Source organism: Ptychodera flava, chromosome 7 (genome assembly GCF_041260155.1).
Source record: "Ptychodera flava strain L36383 chromosome 7, AS_Pfla_20210202, whole genome shotgun sequence".
Classification (NCBI taxonomy): domain Eukaryota; kingdom Metazoa; phylum Hemichordata; class Enteropneusta; family Ptychoderidae; genus Ptychodera; species Ptychodera flava.
The window spans coordinates 45866349-45887183 of NC_091934.1; the positions used below are offsets into that span (position 1 = coordinate 45866349).

Genomic DNA, 20835 nt, shown 5'->3' on the forward strand with positions numbered 1-20835 from the left:
AAGGGGCAACAGAGCTGCTACAAACTACTACAATTGCACATTACAACATGTTGACTTGTCAATCACACATCGCAGGCTACACAAACTATTCTCCACTTCATCTATAAGCAAACTCTGTATTGACAAGGGAACTGGAGGTTTGCTATCTGCTGATACACAAGAGATATTCACAGCTACACAGAAAAGGAAAATTCAATGCTACAATCATGCATTTATATGACTTAAACTTATGACAAGAGAGAATAATTTTAGGGGGAGTGCCTTGTACCTTTGGAATTTTTTTCACCGAATTTATTTTTTGTATCAACAACCACCTTGGTCTAATTTCTAGAGTGCATTAAAATGCCAAGTATATGCTATGATGTGCAACAGCCAATATTGACTGCAAAGTGAAGTACTGATAAAATTAATAGCCCTGATTGTTATTTGTGGTTAGTTACCAAAAGCATTGTGTTTGTGACTTCGGCTGGTACTGATAGTAATTTTGACAAATTGTGTCAGCTTTGCACCTATGTCTACGACCACAGCCCTTGACGTATGATTTTATGCATCTGTAACCTTCTATGCAAAGTTTCCAGATATTGACAAACATTTTCGACAAATATTTATTTGTAATAAGAGAACTGTAATGTTAAGCAAAGTCAGTCTTAATCAGCAGTCAACAACATTAATGCATGCAATATTTGCAGGCTAAATACTGGGCTATTGGAAATATCTTTGCTGTAGTACAATAACCTGCAGTTGATACAAGGAGCACAAAATGGTGAAAAATTACAAAAAGGCATGGCTACTTTTTCTTTACAGAATGCTTAAAATAGAGGTCTGGGACAAAACAACAATATGACAACATTTCACTTTTCAAGCAACCTAGATTCCTTTTCCGTCCGCTTGCCTCCGTACCTCCATCTCCACGGAGACGGAGGTACGGAGGCAAGCGGATGGAAAAGGAATCTAGGCCACTTTTCAAGCAACCTGAACATAGAGATACTAACACTTGTCATAATACGCTGATTACAATAGCTTACACCAGATTTCTTTAATTTAGTACACTGTACAAACAGGACAAGAAAAAGAGATACAATGTATAAATAAATGATGACTTAAATCATTATATGAAACATTAATATGATAATACATTAAGGAACTGTGATAGATGTAATGGTAAAAGGATAGTAAACAAGTTAGTTTATTCATTGCTGGAATTTCACTTTAAAATGAATAATTGTGATTAATTATTTGACAATGAATTTATAGATCAACAAAATAATGAGCCACAACAAAGATGGTGGTGCTGTCTATTCAAAGACTGTAAACTTTGCAGATGAAAATATTACCACTTTTATAAGGTTACCACAAGTGATACTATCATATTTACATAAAATGTTTTGAGTATATGCAAAATAACAGGCATGAAGTGAAAAATAACTATAGTTAATAAAACTCATTTCAATAATACTGAAAGTGTTTGCTTTTTTACCAGTTTACATCAACCAGTATGATAATGATGACAATTTGATGCAAATCTTACCCTTTGCCTCCAATCAGTTTACATCAACCAGTATGATAATAATGACAATTTGATGCAAATCTTACCCTTTGCCTCCAATCAGTTTACATCAACCAGTATGATAATAATGACAATTTGATGCAAATCTTACCCTTTGCCTCCAATCAGTTTACATCAACCAGTATGATAATAATGACAATTTGATGCAAATCTTACCCTTTGCCTCCAATCAGTTTACATCAACCAGTATGATAATAATGACAATTTGATGCAAATCTTACCCTTTGCCTCCAGACAATAAAAGCTCTTGTCAACATTCCGCTGTTGGCGTGTCTATCTGCAATGACCGCTTTGTGTGTTTTACGTTTCCTGTCAATTTTGTAATACAGCCATGCATGGAAACATTTCTCCTTCTGTTTTGTTTCCTGTAAATGGAAAAGGTATTGATATTGTCATGACTTTGTAGAAAATAAGTCAGTCCTGTGTTTCTTCCTACTTAACCTTTCAAACATTCCACATATGAAACAGATTGCCAACTCTAACCTGATCCAAATTTTTCAGATAAATTTTCAATTTACGATGATTAATAACATTATATGGTGTTGTCATTCTTGACAAACTTGATAAAGTCTTCCTAGGTCACACACTTTATAAAGCAAAAGTCTTTGTCTGAGAAAGATAAGAATATTGATTTACTAGCATGTTTCTTGGCACAGTTCTGTTGAAACAATTAGTCTCATATCACTATCAGTAGAAGAAGTTTTGTATTTCATGGTATATACTCTATGAGACAAATTTTATGTCTCATGGCAGTATCTGTAGTACATGATTTGTGTCTCATGGCATACTCCATGAGATAAATTGTATGTCTCATGGCATGCTATGAGGGCCATGAGTAGTGTGTATCATAGATATTACAATAAGTAATCACTGAGATATGGTAAAACCAGACTAACTCTGAACCAAATACATGCCATCTCAAATTTTCAAACCTTACCCAGTGTCTCTTAGCAGTCACTGATGCCATGTAGTGTCTCTTCCAAGACATCCAGCCTTGCTTCAGAGTCAGTATGATACATGTGTACTCCATCTTGTATCGAAGCTGACGCAGGAGTTTCTGTTTTCTGGTGTACTCCAGCCACTGCTGAAATGCTGTGCTGGCTGGCCATAGCTTCCAGTGAAGAATAACCCGACGAAGCATTGCCTGCAATCAATGAGAGAAAACTATAAGAAACTGTTTGTATCAGATTCAATTGTCTGCGGAAACTGGCCATCTCTGTATACTTACATCAAAATATAAAGACTTTGAGATGTAAGGACCGATGAGTCAAGCATGCATGCATGTGATAATGACAATATCTCATTAAAATTTTATTTCAATATTGACTTTCTGCAGAAAGATATATACATCACTCTTGCAAAAACTTTATAATTCTTCTCTGATGCATTGATAAAAATTCAGCGAGTCAAAACTCTAAGGTTAGAAAGACAACTGTGTGATAATAAGACCCTGTAAAGACATACACACACTCACACACACCCACAACATAGCAATGTATATGTGTAAATATAGACATTAAAAGGAGGGGATTGTCAGAACTACATCTGTACAATTTTGTTTACAAACAATGTATTTCATGAACAATATCTAGATGCATCATATCAACATAGTTGATTTAAAGTTTACAGTGTACATTATGACAAACATATTTTGACTTTCATCAATCCAAAACATACCTAGCAATACAGTTTTTACACTGAAGGCAGTTCTTAAACAACCCCCTCCCTTTAATAATGATTTTCTCACATATTATAGTGTCCAGTATTCCTTCTATCTCCCATTCCAAATTGTCAGGAAGAACAGAATACAGGACATTTTCAGAAGGCTATTAGACCACTGACCTGTTTATATTGTGGTACTTCCACATGCAAGGAATCGGAGTAAAGACTTGGAAAAGAATCGGATCGAGCTCTGCTGGAAGCCTTTGGAAAAATTTTGATGTCTTCCCATCGGTAGGGCTCCTCCGGCAGAATACCATTACCGTCTAAGTTGACGCCATGGTTACTGTTGTTGCTACTGGCACTTGATGGCAAGGGCACGTTGCTATGGAAACCACTGCTGTTTTGAGACATGGCTTCTGAGATTTGGCTTGTGCTTGATTGGGACAGTGAGGAGTCAAGGCTTAGGGACGGAGAACTTGGACCTCCCAAGGTCAGCATGAACTTGTCAACAGATTCTTGAAAGGACTGTTTGGTGTGTTCATTCCAGGACTGCATGATACGGCTCATTAGACGGGTTTGCAAGTCATCATGGTATTCCCTGCAATGTGAAATGAAATTAATAGAGTGACCTGTCTGTAAATGTGGAAAGCAAAATCTGCTGTCTGTTGAAAAAAAATGAATGCTATATGCCACATGAAAACTGTACAGACTATTTTATCAATTTATCTTACTGCTGTCTTGATTAATGAGTCAATGAGTTAACACTGTTGACTAACTAGTTTATTTCATTGGGTCACCCGATAATTTCATTTGACCATTCAACAAGTGTTTCATTGATTCACTTGATAAGTTCATTAGCTTACTCAGCCATTTCATCGACACACCTGGAAACTTGAATGGCTGTCACCAAATGTTCATTGATTCACTAGGCTGTCTTGATATGCTCATTTGGCTGTTTCATTGACTCACTTGATCAGCTCATTCGCTCATTGCAATGGCTCTAACCATTTTTCATTGATTCACTAGGCTGTGCTACTCATATGTTCATTTATCAATTTCAATGACTCACTTGTAAATCACATTGACTCACTATTACATTTCAACACTGACTTACTTTGCCATTTGATTTGATATGTATTGTTTTTTCCAATTGAAGAAAGCTGATTTCATTGAGTTCAAGTTCTGGTATTCACCAAATGACTTGATACATTCATCTGTCTTGGTTTTCTGGTTGGTCAGACTTTCCTGCCATCGTTTCATGAACACACTTCGCAGAATATGATCTTGGGCCTGAATTAATGAAGACAAAGGCAAAACACAAGAAATTAACCACAGGAAAATGCAAAAATTAGAAATCTGTACCCTCCTTGCATTCATTCATGTAACAAATCCTATTACAGTTTAAATAAGAATGATTTTTTCAGGGTTTAACCAATCAATATTCAGCTCATATAAAACCAATGCTTTTTCAAAGAAGTGACTTCATTGGCTCCCCTTCTTTGCTTATTCAGATTGACCAATATACTCTGACAAACCATATCTTTCTTATTGCCTTATCACTAAATTCATTAATCTTAAAAATATTCCCTGTAAGTTCGTTACAACAATAGTTATTTACATGTTGTGCCTGTTCGTCATCTCTTTTCTCCACTAAATCTTCCCATGATTCTCTCCATTTGTTGAATGACTGTTGAAGTTTACTGTGATCTGTCTGTTCCTGAAACATGTTACATTGAACAGTTCTCTGTGCCACATCGTGCCAGCCCTGCATGCAACGTCTTAATTTATTCTCCAAGATTTCTTGAGCTATTTCCTTTTCTCTTTGCAACACTTCAGCTTTCTTCCTGTGGATGCAAACATTCAACAAAATCAGTTCACAATTGCACTTCAGGATGTCATGGCTGTAAATTTCAAAACTGAAAATTCTTTGTATTTTATTGACAGCCTACAGAGGCGAAATCTTCACATTGCTACATACAAACAATTTTCACGAAACTGTGCATGCATGTATGTAGGATCTACATATTCAAAGAAACTTAAAATTTTAAGCCTGTCAAGGATTTTTGGACAATTATCAGTAAACTTGGTAATTAGAAGGACCATTTTCCATTTTCCAGTGTTTGTATAGAAAATGTGGAATTTTTCCATGCAAACGTACATTGTGGGTACAATGTCTTTGATAGTTTTTATTGTGGAGCTATTTTCCAGTACATTCTGGGATATGTTTGAAATTCAAGGCATTCTAGGACTTTGTAGGAAAGCACAAATCCTATCTTGATTTGTTATGCCATCGCAAAAAAGTAAGAAACTTATGAAAGACTTCCTTCTGGAGTCCGTAAACATAATGTATAAAGTTCATTGTAAGAAACCTGTGATAAAAAGAACTTACTTCCATTCCATGAAAGCACCATTCAACTGCTGATGTTGGTGATGTGCATATTGATGTTGACCCTGATGTTTCCTTTGGATAACAGCCCTCCATGCATCAAACACACTATATCAAAAAGTTGATTAATTTTCTAAGATTAGAAACAATTTGCAATCAAGAAACAAATCAACTAATGTGACACTGGTAGTTTTTTATCAACAGAAGAAACAAAAATAATGGTCTGTTTGCAATACACTATCGTTGTTCTTTTGAAAATAGAAAAAACAACTTTTTGCTTGATCCATTTGCAATCTCTTTTTTTAAATTAGTATTTTAAGGAGTGCAAGTATTATTATATCACAATATTGTTTGTAATAACTCTGAAAACACTCCAACACTGAAATCTAGGAATTCATGAACTCACCGCAGTACAAGTTTTCTGTTGCTTCTTTCAACCATTGGTTGGATTGTTTTGCTTTGTTTGGCAAGTATTCTCCATTCTGTTAGTATTCTATGCACACAGTTGTGTTCCAATATCAGTTGTACAGATTCCGCTTTTTGCTGATCCCAGTCAGCTTGCTGTTTGGCTTTCAACCAGATCATGAAAGCATCTGATAAAATGAAAAAAAACGTGAGCTTCAATTAACAACTGTTCGTTTCTTCATTTTTTTTCAACAAAAGTCTGTAGTTCAAAATCCGGCATTATGAAATACTTTAGTCTACAGCAACAAAATATGAGCGCCATTGTGAGCTGGCTTAAAGGTTTTATAACTGAGAGACTGTGTTGAAATCAACAGCCTCTTTCACCTGAACATTTCCACAAATTTTTGCAAAATGACTGGTTGTTAATATGGTGCACAATTACAGTGATTATTCCAACACGTTAAAATAAATAAATAAACAAATAAATGAATAAATAAACAAATATTGAATGAATAAATGGATGATACAGAATATATTACAATATTCTTTTGAATAGATAATTACTGTGATATTTGATATTTCAGTTATTGATATCATTACTGTCAACTTGAATTAATTTTGTGTTTACATAACTGTGCAATTCTGTATCTAGCACTTTAATGCTCTTAAATAAAATTTATAATAATTTTGACTGCTTACTTCTCATGATATTGAGGTCCCTGATTGGTTGAGTTTCAGCCAATGTGTGTTCAAGGCGTCGTCTTCTCACAAATTCCTTCCAGCAATCATAAGCTTTGAGAGCACATTGCTCCGACCACATCTGTCTTGCACGCTGTTCTTCAAGACGAACTCTAAACATTTCTTGCCACCTCAGATAACATCGACAGAGCTGCCTTTTCTCTTTGACTGCTTGGTAATCTTGCATTTTCTCCCTATTGTGTAAAGTTGATTGAAACAATCACACAAAATAAATATTAAACGAACAAAAATTAAATTGCAAAGAATCACAGAATGCATCAATTAGGTTTCTCTGACTAAAGATGCTCAGTCATGGCACGTTTACATTCATCTATATATGGTAGGAGAAGTGTGTTAGCCTTGTTTACAAATGGAACACTGAAAGCTACTACAAATGCTTTGGTGGCACACATTTAGTATGCCCCTCCATATATGAAACAAATGCTTGCCTGATATATATATATATATATATATATATATATATATATATATATATATATATATATATATATATATATATATATATATATATATATATATATATATATATATATATATATATATATATATATATACACTGTTTACCCTACCTGAGTTGATTTTTAAATCTTGTAAAATGCCTCCAGTCATTCAAGGCTTGTCTCAAATGGATCCGTTCCAATAAAGCAATGAATTTCTCCCTCCTTTCTTTCTGTTTGCGTACATTCACCAGCCAAGTGTATATCACTTGTCTTTTCATTGTCTTCCTGGCCATGGATTCTTGGATCTGTCGCTGCAGAGAAATCCTTTGTTGCTTCAGATACCAAACTTCAAAGAAATGCCTGAAAAATGATGAAATCATGCATGTGAAAATTAACATCACAAGATTTAGTATTTAAATGCGCTAGCTGTACAAAAATTACAACTGTAACAATGATAACAATGTAATACCATGTAGCTGTTGGAATGTTTAATTATTCATACATTTTACATAATGATTAACTTTGGCCTCATGAAACTTGCAACACCCTCTTTCTGATTTTGACATTGAGGTTAATGTGGGAAGTTTTAATGCAAGGCACTTGAGTCCTGATACTTTAATCAGCACATTTTAGCCAAAATGGCAAACCCATTGTAATCAATGGTGAATGTGAAACTGTTTATAGGATATTGGGGTAATCTGGTTAACTGTGGCAGTAGTGAATTACATACTTGAGTCTGTTTTTGTCCATGAGTTTCTTCATCATTGTTTCTTTCAGTTTGGTGTTCCACTGCACAAAGTAGATTTTCAGCAATGCATTCCTGTGGAATTCCTTGGCTGCACTGATGTCATGGAGTCTTTCAGCTCTCAGCACTGACATGCTTCTCCTCCAACCACTGAATGTCAATGCTAGAAGATGCTCACTGAGAAAAAAACAACAGAGACAAGAGATTGAGGTGTAGGAGTGCTGTGGAACAGTTTAGAGATAGTTGATGGGGGCGTTGTCACTTTTATTGGTAGTTGACTATCTACGAGCTTCCCACACATTTGCAGTAATTCTAAAGTTTACTCTTTCCTTTTGCAAACTTGGGATGTATTAGTACAACATAGTAGGCATGGAAAAACCTGCTCAATAGACACAACTGCTTCATGGCTAAGTTGTACTTTTAAAAGATTGGTAGTGATTTTTGTGTGATATCCACAGTGAAAAATGTACACAAGAAAAGTGAAACACAGTTATAGGGTCATATTTCTTTCACTATGATGGCAATTTTATTCGACTTCTTCAATGCTTTAAATGTTGGCCTTCTTCATCAGTCAGTTCAAAACACAAAATAATGTCATAGAAAAGAAAAACATAACATGCAACTAACCTGTGATGATTCTCAGCTATCTGATGTTTCTGGAACTCAATTTTCCACAATCTGAAGAACTTAGCTACAGTCTTCTCACCATAATAGACTCTGGCCATTTCATTCTGGGTTGTTTTAACACGCCTTTCAGCCGTGTAGAGCTTCCAGTGTTGAAGTCCCTTAGAGAGGAGATTTACTCTGCAAAATTGACAAGATTTTGTAATCTTAGCAAATGTATCATACTGCTTGCTGTCATTGCTACTATGTCTTGTGGTCTTTTATGATGTAATGCATGAGTTTACTGTCCTAAGATTGTCATTTTCAGATTAAAAATTATAATTCCCGTGTGACAAAAAAATTTAATGTTGGAGATTCATCATTGTGAGTACAGGAATGGTTTGATAATAATGCAAGCAGTTTCTATTAGAAAGTGTCAGAAGTCAGAGGCAGTTCCTTCATATGTTTTAACTCAAAACAGACTGATGTTTCCTATGACAAATCATGGTATGCTGTTGAATTTTTTTCATTGACAATAATAGTAAGGAGCAGTTCAACAAAATCAGAGAACGTGTGACATCAAGCCACAGTTCAGCTTTTCTACTTCTCTTATGTCTCGTCCAAAGACGGTATGATATGTGTATGATGGTGATGTTTTCATGAAAAAGACCTTAAAGTAGACATAACATTATATTAGCTTATCTCTTCTAAAAACACTTTAAAATAATATCAAGTTGGTATCAGTATTCATTTAGCCACTTTTTGGCTTAATATTCTTAGCGATTTATTTGGATTTTCAATACTCTGAGGAGAAAGTGATGAGGCACTGGACTGGTATTGTAAGGTGCTTCTTGTTCTGTAATCTACAAATACTTACTTGTAATGTAAACCTGCCAGTCCATCTTTCTGTGTAGTGTTGTGTCTCTCTCTCCATGAGATGAAAGCACCTGTAACTCTTCGTCTATCTGCCTTGTCCGCCAATTCTTTGCACTTCACGGCGTCCACTTTCAACTGTTGCCATGTCAGGAATGCATGTCTTAGAGTCTCGTGTCGTTGCTCTTGGAAAGTATTTCTCCACTGTAACAAATAAACAAAATGATGCTTTATCAAAGCAAAGCTCGTAAATTTAAACAATGGTAACCTAGCAACAAAATGTCACAACAGATGTTTATTACATGGTAACTACAAAGTCAGGGTCTGCACACACAAAGTAACTAGGAGTGTTTTTTATGAAAACAACCACTGTCAAGGTATGTTTGAATAGAAATTCCATGAAACCTCTATGCTACATCTACCGTGTCTTTGTTGTATTTGCCAATTTCAAGACTAGGTTTCATTTTACGCGACTTTCCATGAAAGTTTTTTAAAATTCAAGGACCTAAGACGCATACAAACTTGGCAAGATATATGCATATATGAAGGAACTGAAAGTAACCCATCCTTGCATCCGTACTTGACTCATTTGCTCCAGGTTTACACTTTTGTTTATATCAAACTCTATTTTATTAATGACGCAATACATAGAAAAACACAAAACTATATGAAGATATTGGAGGTGACTTTGAACAAATTGATGACACTGTAAATTAAAACAATTAATCTATGTCCTCATTCCAAGCTGGTCTGTGAAAATTTAATTAGTTTATTTCATTTGAATTTACTTCACTTTCTATAGATTTTGATGAAAACAAGATTGTTAAGGACATGCTTTGCGAAAGAAAACTTTATCATAACTTCCAAGATAAAAACAGCGCATTTACAATTGAGAACATAGAGGGCGCTCTTAAAAACTTGTGGAGAAGTCCTGTCTATGCTCCATACAATTCTACATGAAATTTCTTCTCTGTTCACTGTGTCAATGTTAACCTGTGTACAAGTTATCACCTAGCTCCTGTAGGGTTGGTGGATTAAAAAGGTGCCCAGGATATTTGTCCATCAACTGCCACTTGCTTATTTGAACTCATCATAGCCTTCCAAAATCTGTCTCTAGTTCAAAGCGTGACTTGACCTTTTCACTCCAATCCCCTGTAAACACTGCCAGATCACCAGTGATAACACAGGGTCTGGGTTAAACCTTGATGGTAAATGGGTACCAGGTTAACTTAAACACTGCCAGACTCACCAGTGATAACACTGGGTTTGGGTTAAACCTTGATGGTAAATGGGTACCAGGTTAACTTAACACTGCCAGATCACCAGTGATAACACAGGGTCTGGGTTAAACCTTGATGGTAAATGGGTACCAGGTTAACTTACCGTTTCAAAGTGTCGTAGTAGCATTCTGTTCTTTTGTTGCTCTGCCAAAGACTCAGACTGTTGCACTCTTTGACTCACAGCATATTTCAACCCTGCAAGTCCCTTTGCTAACATGTGTCTTTGATAAAGAGTATCAGCTGCTAGTAACTTTGAGGAGATTTCATTCTTCCAACGTGACAAACACTTTGAAAGCATCTTCTTTCGCCAGAAATCTGCCGCTCTAGAGGATGAAAATTGAAGTAAGTTCAATTGAAGTACAAAAGAGGGGAAACAGATCTCCAGTTGGGATGATAAAAAATATATTCAACACCAGGGCTATAAATGATCACTTGAATAAAATTTGGAATGTGACTGGTGGCATATCCATTCACTATTTAGCATCTGGACTGCGATTGGTTAGATTGATAATGTCTAGATTGTGATTGGTCAAAAATGTTGCATTTGCTTTCAGACTGGTTGATCAGCATAGAACACAAGCATGCAGCTTTGGTCACCTTAAAGTACACACAAATTTACTGGCCATGAAGGTAACAGCATACGTCTGGTATCCAAAGGCCTTAGAATCACCCCCAAAACAGTCTGTTTCACAAGGCTGTAGGCAGAGGGACACAGACTGCTTTGGGTAGGTAACTCTCCGGCCCAAGGGGAAATAAATGTAAATTATTACCCTAATATGGCCTGTAAATATTGTTTTTGTAACACACTTCATCCAATTTTCTCATTGAAAAATCAAGATGTTCACTCAGCTATCATTAGTTGTCTCTATTGCAGACGATATCACCATCTTCATTTTGCCTTTGAGAATGAGCCCACGTATATAGACGGCACTTTCAAAGTTCCCAACTCAAAGTTTTTCTGAACTGTTAACCGGTTAACAGTTCAGAAACTGTTAACTGTTTACCTTGCTCTTTGCATGTATCAGGGACAAAATGATGCATACCACATGACCATAAATTAACGAATCACAGCAGAGAGTTTGGACGAAGTGTGTTACAATTAATAAAATTGACCAGTTAGAGTTCTTGATGAATTGTTAAGTTAGATGTAATGCTGATGTAATTCTGAATTCTTAAAAAATTTACTTACTGCTCCAATTTCTGATTTTCTTCAATTTTGAGACGTTTGATGATGCGTACATTAGTGTACCACTTCCTGAACCACCTTGCCTTGACAACCAGCTCTTCATGACAACTAGCCGGGTTGCTATGCAACAGCTCTATCAGTTTCATCGCCCAGAGAGCTGATGACATCCTGCTTGATGTCTTGAGACTACGCCGTGTTGGTAATGACATTGAACTTGGCACTGAACTTGCACTTGGACTCATGCTAAAAATCAGAAAAACAGATGAACTGATTATTTGAGAAAGCTATACTTGCAAAAATTAAATGCCTGATCATAAAAGTTAAGGGTTTTTTGTACTGTTTATTACAAACACAGACTCTTTTCTCTAGAATTTGGTTTCTCTGAAAGTACTGATTATTATTGAAAATGATTGGAACTAATTTGGTAAGATAAGATATAGTAGGAATGTTGGTTTAATCAGCAAATTTAAGCTCATCTGCTTTTCTTTTTTTGCAATTCAAGTGTTTTATGGGTTTTGTAATATTGCAACTATCAGCTGTAGGACACATAACACTTTTGATGAGATGCTGTTCTCCCAAATTAGTTCCAATTGTGTTATTTTGCAATTATTTTTGCAACAACAACCAACACCGGAAACACAATCTTGCATTTACACTTGTGTACACATCCCGTATTTTACAGAATGTATGCGAACTATAAACACTTTGGGAAAGTGTGTGGATTCTTAATTTGCTGAGAAAATTTCTGAACATGCTGGAATAATAATCATGATTTACGGACTAAGTTGACACAGTGAAATGTTAAGAGACATGAAACATTACTTTCACTGTAAAGTTGATAATTTGTGGAATTCTTCAAAGGTCCTGATGAAACATTAAAGAAGGATTTTTCTCTTTGCAACAAACTGATCAAGAAAGTACAGGTACAGATTGGTTATGGTACAATGCACTTCAGGGACAGATATTCCGACTCTCAAATATTTACATTACTTTTCTTGTTTACCACTTGTAAGGGTTTATTTTGAGGCTCTTGGAATGAAACAAATTTTTACCTTCTTAGTTCTTAATTTTCAAAATTCAAAACTATATTTCTCCTATAGATTTAACACAAGGTTGTGGCCATTTTGAATTTCAAATACCAGCAATTGTTAGATAGCTTGTTTCATTAGTACCAATAATTTGCACAGTGGTCCCTGGTTTTTGTTTTGATTTGGTAAGAGAATGGTTACACATTTCATTTAGGAAAGTTTGAGCATAAGTTTAAGTCTTTCACTTTTGTTGTGCGTACCTTTAATAAGCTACAGTAGCCCTTCATACCTGACAAATAGCCCAAGGAAACAAACTGAAAAATACGCAATATGTCAAACCTTACTGACAAGTTGTTATGGTAACTAGGGTTGTCTGGCTGAAAATGTATACAACTTACAAAGTGGAGGAAATTAAATTGAGTGAATGAATAATGTTCTTTGTAGAAATTCGCAAATTTAGAAGTGTACGACATTAATAAACTTAACTGCTCATACTTGCTTTTCAGAAGAAAATTACAAAATGAAGAATTGTCCTTTGTGAAATATAGCAGTTCAATTTAATGACAAAGAATTTACACTACGTCAAATTTTAATGCCTTGCTTGGTCTCACAAACTTTGCAAATTATGAAATGAAATAGTTGTAAAGTTAAGTATTAATCTGCTTCAAATTACTCTTGTGATATTAAGATTTCATGATGCAGTTGTTTATGACAAAGTGACAATATTTCACCATAGACCCTCTCCTGTTTTTCTTGAGGGTCTATGATTTCACCCAGGTTGATCAAAACTGAAATGTTGCTAATTTGAATGTTGCAAAAAAGTAACTATTATTGATGTATTTTTGGCATTCAGTCACATGGACTTTGATCTTTTGGCAAAATTGTGTTTTCTATTTGATAACTAATTTGAAGAGAGATTACAGAGCCTATCTATATCAATGCCGCAATCTATTGCAGTATCCTGCTGGACATTATCGGTATGCACACAATAGAGATTTTTAAAGACATCGATGAAAACAAATCAATATGGTCAAATGTCAACACAAAGTTAATACTTGGTTCTTTGTTGTGGAAAAAACACAATAATCTTTTTTGATGTGTACCTTGGCATCAATAAAGACACATATGATTGTTTGTCTAGCTCATTGTTTAAGGCTGAAGGAATACATCAGACAAATTATCTTTATGAAATATCATTTGCATCTAGAATACTGTGGCAAATTAATGAATATTAATGTGAAGGATAACTGTTACATCATCTTTATTTTCACAATGGTCAGAAAGCAACATTTCAACGATAATTGGTAATAATTTTCATATACATGTAGTATCAGAAACAAGAAACATAGTGGTAACTGATAGCAAGTATGATGATTTGACTATTTAAGACAATCCCATCTCTGCTTAAGCCATCAGACACATGATGAAATAGATTATTATTATGCAAATACGCATTTGAATTTTTTAGTTGCTCCCTAGGCTTTGAAAAGCTCAAATACATTGATACAGAAATGATCCTATATCTGTCTGGGCTGGTTTAGGCCATACATGTAGCTGCTCAAGTTTGACAGCTGCTGACTGACAAACATGGCTGATTTTTTTTAAATGTGATGGGTGAGGGAAAGAACCCTGTGCCTACATTTTAATATCTTAAATCAGAAAGGCAATACACTCTTTACAATTTTTATATTTTAAATGTTATTCATTTATTTTGCTCTGGCTGAAAAAATTCCTTGTAATATTCACTTTATAGAAAGACTTGTAACATGACTGGGAATTCTGTAAAGAATAATTAATTAGTGACAATGATAAAACAATCAATAATATTGATGGATTTCTAACCTGAATATGAATGATAAATTAAAGAATATTGAGAAGACGCATGAAGTGATCACTTTTTAAAGTGGCACTCCCACTTGGTAACATTTTTAAAGCACATTTTTAATGCCAACAGTCGATATTTGACGTGGCGACTGCACGCGGATCACAAGATATCGATAAAAACATGTCTTCAAAAAAGTAAAAGTTTGAATTCCGGTGGCCCACCTAAATTCAGCTTCCGAACATCGAACGTTCGGCGCTGGGAGAAACCCGAGTCTTACTGACCCGGCAAAAAAACCCGAAAAACAAAGTTTGCTGATTCCACCAGAATTCGCATAGGTGACCAGCACAGTTACGTTTGGTTGATACATAGCGGCCGCCGCGTGGTATGCATAGACGCATACCATGTGGCAGCCGCTATGTATCGAACCACGCGTAACTGTGTGGCAGACGACAAAATGTAGTCATCAGAGGTGGCTAATATTTTACACGTAAAAACTGATATCTATGTGGTATTGGTTAAAAATCTAATACAACTGATTGAGAATAATGAAAACGACAAAAACTAAGGAGAAGTTTAAAAAAAAATTACCTGAGGTAAAGGCATAATGATGTATATAAAGTCTTCGCAGTTGGAGGTAAATTAATTGCGTCATTCGAACGTTTTTGGACTCCCTAGAATATCGTCCATCAGCACAACAACAAACCTTCGGGGGATTTCGGGTCATAATCAGAAACTTCGGGATGTGAAAAATACGCTCGGGAAATGACATGTTTTTATCGATATCTCGCAATCCGTGCGCAGTCGCCACGTCAAATATCGACCGTTGGCACTTAAAAAATGTGTTTTAAAAATGTTGCCAAGTGGGAGTGCCTCTTTAAATTACAGTCAAATACACCTTGGGGACAGATATTTGCACACTCAAACTTTTACAATAATTTTCAGGTCTTCCACTTGTTGGATTTTATTTTTAAGCTCATGGAGAAATTAAAGTTTTCTCTGGCTTATTTGTGTGAAAATTGCAAATTAATTTTTCCCCATAGAGTTAACACAGGGATGGCGGCCATTTTGAATTTGTCAAGTGTCGGTAAATACTTGGTAATTTGTTCCTCTGATACTAAATTTTGCATAGTGTGATCTCTGATTTTATTCTTGAATTTGAAAGGGAATGATTTAAAGTTTCCCTGTGGAAAGTTTAACCCTTTGAGTGCTGTAAATTTTCCCGCAAAATTTAAAAAATTTTCATAGTTTTTTGTTTTTTTTTTTGCAAAATTTGGACCAAATAGACATCACTTTTCATTGGCTACCATTTTTTGATCAAAATTTTGGAAACAATCTGAAAAAAATTGTTTGGCTTACATTTATAAAGGCAGTAAAAATTGACTATGGCGTTCAAAGGGTTAAGCAAATGTTAAAGTCTTACTATTTCAAGGTGTGTACTACCTTAAATTATGAGAATATTCTTACAATTTCAATGTATGGGAAGATTATACACTTTTCCTCCATGACTTGTTCATTACAATATTTTTCATTTGTACCCAATGAATGCTTTAACTGTTTTGAAGAACAAGTGACATTCTTAACATTTGTGTCTGAACCAAGCTGACCTGCAGACTATGCAAAACATAAACATCCACTTGGTGTAAAGTTTCACTGGTACTGTGTTGAAAAGACAGAAGTTGAAACATGATAAAATTTGTTTTTGAGTTTTGTCAACTAAGTGAGTAGCCTTCGTTTTTCTGCTTCAAAGTATTTTTTCAGATGATTCTAAATCATTAATGTGGGGCTCTACACTTCTTGATCAGTTTTATCAAGTATTTAATTTAATTCCAGATTGATGATGTGCTGATTAACCCTTTCAAGACCAAAGTAAAGTTTCGCAGCCTTTAGAAACATAATGCAGACAATTTTTTTTTTCTGATGAAGACAATTTTTTCCAGATTTTTCAAAGCATTTTGATTTAATACTGTAGTAAATGAAAACTTATGTCAATTTGCTCCAAAATTATCATAATAATTACAAATAAGTTAATAAAAATTGGTAAAATGTTGCACTAAAATTTTGGAGGGAAAAATTACAGCACTCAAAGGGTTAAAATGACATTATGAACACTGTAATTTTCTAGCTGTGCATTACAATGACATTATGGAAAACTTTAGAATTCAAGACAACTATACGTTTATAACCTTATAAAACTTTTACAGAATTATAAGAGGTACTGTAATTGTACTTTTCCCATTCTTGAAGATCATATCAAAAGTGTTGAATGAAAGAGAATTTTTATAAAACAGAGAAGAAATTGTAATTATTTTTGTAAGTTTCTGATCACAAAAAATTTCTGAGTTCAATTCCAGCATGAAGAAAAATAGGAACACAAATTACAGAGAAGAAATTTCACCTTGTTTACATTCACCATGGCAACATGACAAAAACGCTACTAGCCTGGATACTATTGCATTCTGGGATGAGCTGTGTAGGTCTGTTGTTAGAGTTGAACACATAAAACCGGTGAAGTGCCTTGTAGTACAGGACAGGTGGATCGTATTTCACTGAATTGAGTCTAGTACTTCAATAAGTGTGATAAATCAAGCGCATGTGGAGAGTTAAATCTTTGAAGAAATCTTGACCTCAGAACTTGTGACATACCACAAATACTTCTTCATTTTATTCCTTTAGAAGTTGCTCAGAGTAATTTTAAATTTATAAGTTTTTACTATGCAGTCACCAGTGCGAGAAAGTATAAAATTTGCCAGCAGGATCTCAAAAAACTTTGAAAATCTGTGAAAGTGTTCAAAAGATTAGCAACATAGATTAAGTTTCTATGACAGTGTCTAAGAAGCATTGGAGGCTTGTTGCTGTACATAACAGTGCAAGTTATTGGTCTACAAGTGGCTGCATCCTTTTGTAACAAACTTAAAGAGCCAATTACAATAAGGCTTAGATCTTGTAGGCTGAATGCAGAAGTGGCCACTGAATGGCAATAGATGGCCTATTGTAGTGTTTTCAGTGAGGCTGGGTTCTTGCCAAAAGGCTGGGTTCTTGCCAAAACACCATTCACAGCGAATATTCTACACCTCATTGTAGTCACCATGACAACAGCAAGTGAAAGCTATACACTCTGACGGCTTACACCTGGTAAAGTCTTAATTTTATGACATTTACTGCAAACAGTAAATTTCAAATCTCTATTGAAAGTATTGGAACTTTTTTACAGCTTAATTGATGAGTCTGATTTTGTACAAATTTTTGTTCTGTAGTGACAAACAGAGTAGCATGATAAAACATATACCAACTGTGAGCAAAAAACGGGGTTAATGTCTTGTCCATCGTATTTTGAATGAATCTAATTGTTTGCAAGACCTACATTTGACAAAATTGAGGTGTCAAGAATGACAACTACCCTTAAGAGCAGCCGTAATGTTTCCTATGATATGGTTAGATCTCTCTACTGGGATGATGATTTGGGCGACAGGGTTTAAATGCTGGTGCTCAACTAAGCAGCATGTCTGCAGTCTTGTACAGAATTGATCCTAAGTGATATATTGTCCCTGTGGAATTCAGATTTTCAAATTTCTACAATGTCCAATTCAACAACTCACAACACAAAGTTCTAGCTCTCCTGGCAATTACAGCATTATATGTGTCTACCAGTAGTGGCCATACTAACAATTACCATTGTTTAAATTCAAACAATACATACAACTTGTTTCTGACATTCCAGTGTCTTTGTTTATCCTTGCATTGTATTTAACACGTCTGTTTTTCATCTCTGCTTCCAAATGCTGTTTGCAGTTGTGTTTCTATTTGGTCTGTTTTCGCACAAACCATGTTTTACAGTGATCCAAAACATCTGTTCCATTCCAGCGCAGTATACGGACAAGTTGAAACACGTAAAAGTTGGCAATGTGTCACCTGTACAACTAAGTTCAACTTCAAATTTCAAAAGTTGCAGACTTGGCCTGATTATTTAGCTTTAAGATCCATTTTTATTCAACATTTCAAAGATGTCTATGTAAATTCATCATAATATGTATTATTTAAAATAGTGAAATGGTGTGACTATAACACACTGTCAATTTTGGGTTGTTTTTCCCCATTATTCTCCACAATAAATGCTACCCTTTTTTAAGCTCAAAGTTTTCGTGATTATTCAAGAAGATTTCCACTTCTTTGCAAAGTCTTATGATGGATACGAAATATTCAGAATGAAGAAAAATAGGGCCAAAGTCCCTGAAGCTACTATAGACATGGATACAAAATTAAGTATTTCCTGACTGTATGAAATTATCTCACTAAGGTCATCCTAGGGACATGTAAACCAAATATTAAAGCTATCTGACCAGCGGTTTAGAAAAAACAAGTCATCGTTGATGACACAGTCCCCTTGTTAATGGGTACTTTGATTACATGTCCTCAGAGAGGATAGAGTCCTCTTCATTAATTAGGTCTGTGATAAATTACTTTGATACAGATGGCACTCAATGGCCAAGAATGAGTTCTATGGTGATTAAAACATAAAACCAAAGTAGGCCACCATCCTAAAGTTCATAAAATGAGTCTACTAGGAATTAATCAACAGGATGTTGCAAAACATTTTTGCATACAATCCTAACACTTAACAGATTATCACTTGTACCATATTTCATAAAGTTTGATGCAGTATTTACAACATATATACATATGTATAAATAAGTCAATGTCCTTGTACCAACTTTGAATAAATTTGCTTGATACATGTCTGAGTTATGGTTCTGGACATGAAAAATCGGAAAAAATGGCCACACGGCGGCCATATTGGATTGTATCACAAAACAAATCAATGTGCATATGTAATGACATAGGTCGATGTCCCTGTACTAAGTTTAAATAAAATCGGTGAATAAAATCAGTTGAGACGTGCCCAAGTTTTGGCTAAGGACACGAAAAAATTGAAACCAATATGGCTGCCATGCAGCCATATTGGATCATATCATGAAACAAATTGACGTACATATGTATGACATAAGTCAATGTCCTTGTACCAACTTTGAATAAAATCGGTTGAGATATGCCTGACTTATGGCTCTGTACATGAAAAAATTGTTAGAAAATGGCTGCCTGGCGGCCATATTGGATTGCATCACAAGACAAATTGACGTGCATATCTATGACATTGTTCAATGTCCTTGTACCAACTTTGAATAAAATCGGTTGAAATATGTCTGAGTTATGGCTCTGTACATGAAAAAATCGTTACAAAATGGCCACACAGCAGCCATATTGGATCATATCACAAAACAAATTGACGTGCATATCTATGACATTGTTCAATGTCCTTGTACCAACTTTGAATAAAATCGGTTGAGATATGCCTGACTTATGGCTCTGTACATGAAAAAATCGTTACAAAATGGCCGCCTGGCGGCCATATTGGATCGTATCACAAAACAAATTGACGTGCATATCTATGACATTGGTCAATGTCCTTGTACCAACTTTGAATAAAATCGGTTGAAACATGTCTGAGTTATGGCTCTGTACATGAAAAAATCGTTAGAAAATGGCCGCCTGGCGGCCATATTGGATCGTATCACAAAACAAATTGACGTACATATCTATGACATTGGTCAATGTCCTTGTACTAACTTTGAATAAAATCGGTTGAAACGTGTCTGAGTTATGGCTCTGTACATGAAAAAATTGTTACAAAATGGCCGCCTGGCGGCCATATTGGATCGTATCACAAAACAAATTGACGTGCACATCTATGACATTGGTCAATGTCCTTGTACCAACTTTGAATAAAATCGGTTGAAACGTGTCTGAGTTATGGCTCTGTACATGAAAAAATCGTAATAACATGGCTGCTTGGCAGCCATATTGGATCGTATCACAAAACAAATTGACGTGCATCTGTATGACATATGAAGTAATTCTTGTACCAAGTTTGGATGAAATCGCTCCTTGCATCTCTGAGATATCTGCGTGAACGGACGGACGGACGCACGCACGCACACACGGACGCACACACGCACGGACACGACCAAACCTATAAGTCCCCCCGGACGGTGTCCGTGGGGACTAACAAGCGACTCAACAG

The 20835-nt window shown here is 35.3% G+C and overlaps 1 protein-coding gene across 5 annotated transcripts in view; it reads right to left on the reverse strand.

Moving 5' to 3' along the window:
- The window catches only part of LOC139137710 (uncharacterized), a 107180-nt gene that overhangs the window by 16519 nt on the left and 69826 nt on the right, over nucleotides 1-20835 (reverse strand). For all 5 annotated transcript variants that reach the window (XM_070705949.1, XM_070705947.1, XM_070705952.1 and 2 more), the window contains 14 exons: nucleotides 11910-12149; nucleotides 10824-11043; nucleotides 9445-9644; nucleotides 8592-8768; nucleotides 7950-8141; nucleotides 7349-7579; nucleotides 6720-6952; nucleotides 6022-6208; nucleotides 5619-5723; nucleotides 4848-5073; nucleotides 4344-4519; nucleotides 3410-3827; nucleotides 2505-2711; nucleotides 1789-1932 (listed from right to left, as the gene is read on the reverse strand). In XM_070705949.1, coding sequence (XP_070562050.1) covers nucleotides 1789-1932; nucleotides 2505-2711; nucleotides 3410-3827; nucleotides 4344-4519; nucleotides 4848-5073; nucleotides 5619-5723; nucleotides 6022-6208; nucleotides 6720-6952; nucleotides 7349-7579; nucleotides 7950-8141; nucleotides 8592-8768; nucleotides 9445-9644; nucleotides 10824-11043; nucleotides 11910-12149 — 2956 coding nt within the window. The remainder of the gene's footprint in view (nucleotides 1-1788; nucleotides 1933-2504; nucleotides 2712-3409; nucleotides 3828-4343; nucleotides 4520-4847; nucleotides 5074-5618; nucleotides 5724-6021; nucleotides 6209-6719; nucleotides 6953-7348; nucleotides 7580-7949; nucleotides 8142-8591; nucleotides 8769-9444; nucleotides 9645-10823; nucleotides 11044-11909; nucleotides 12150-20835) is intronic.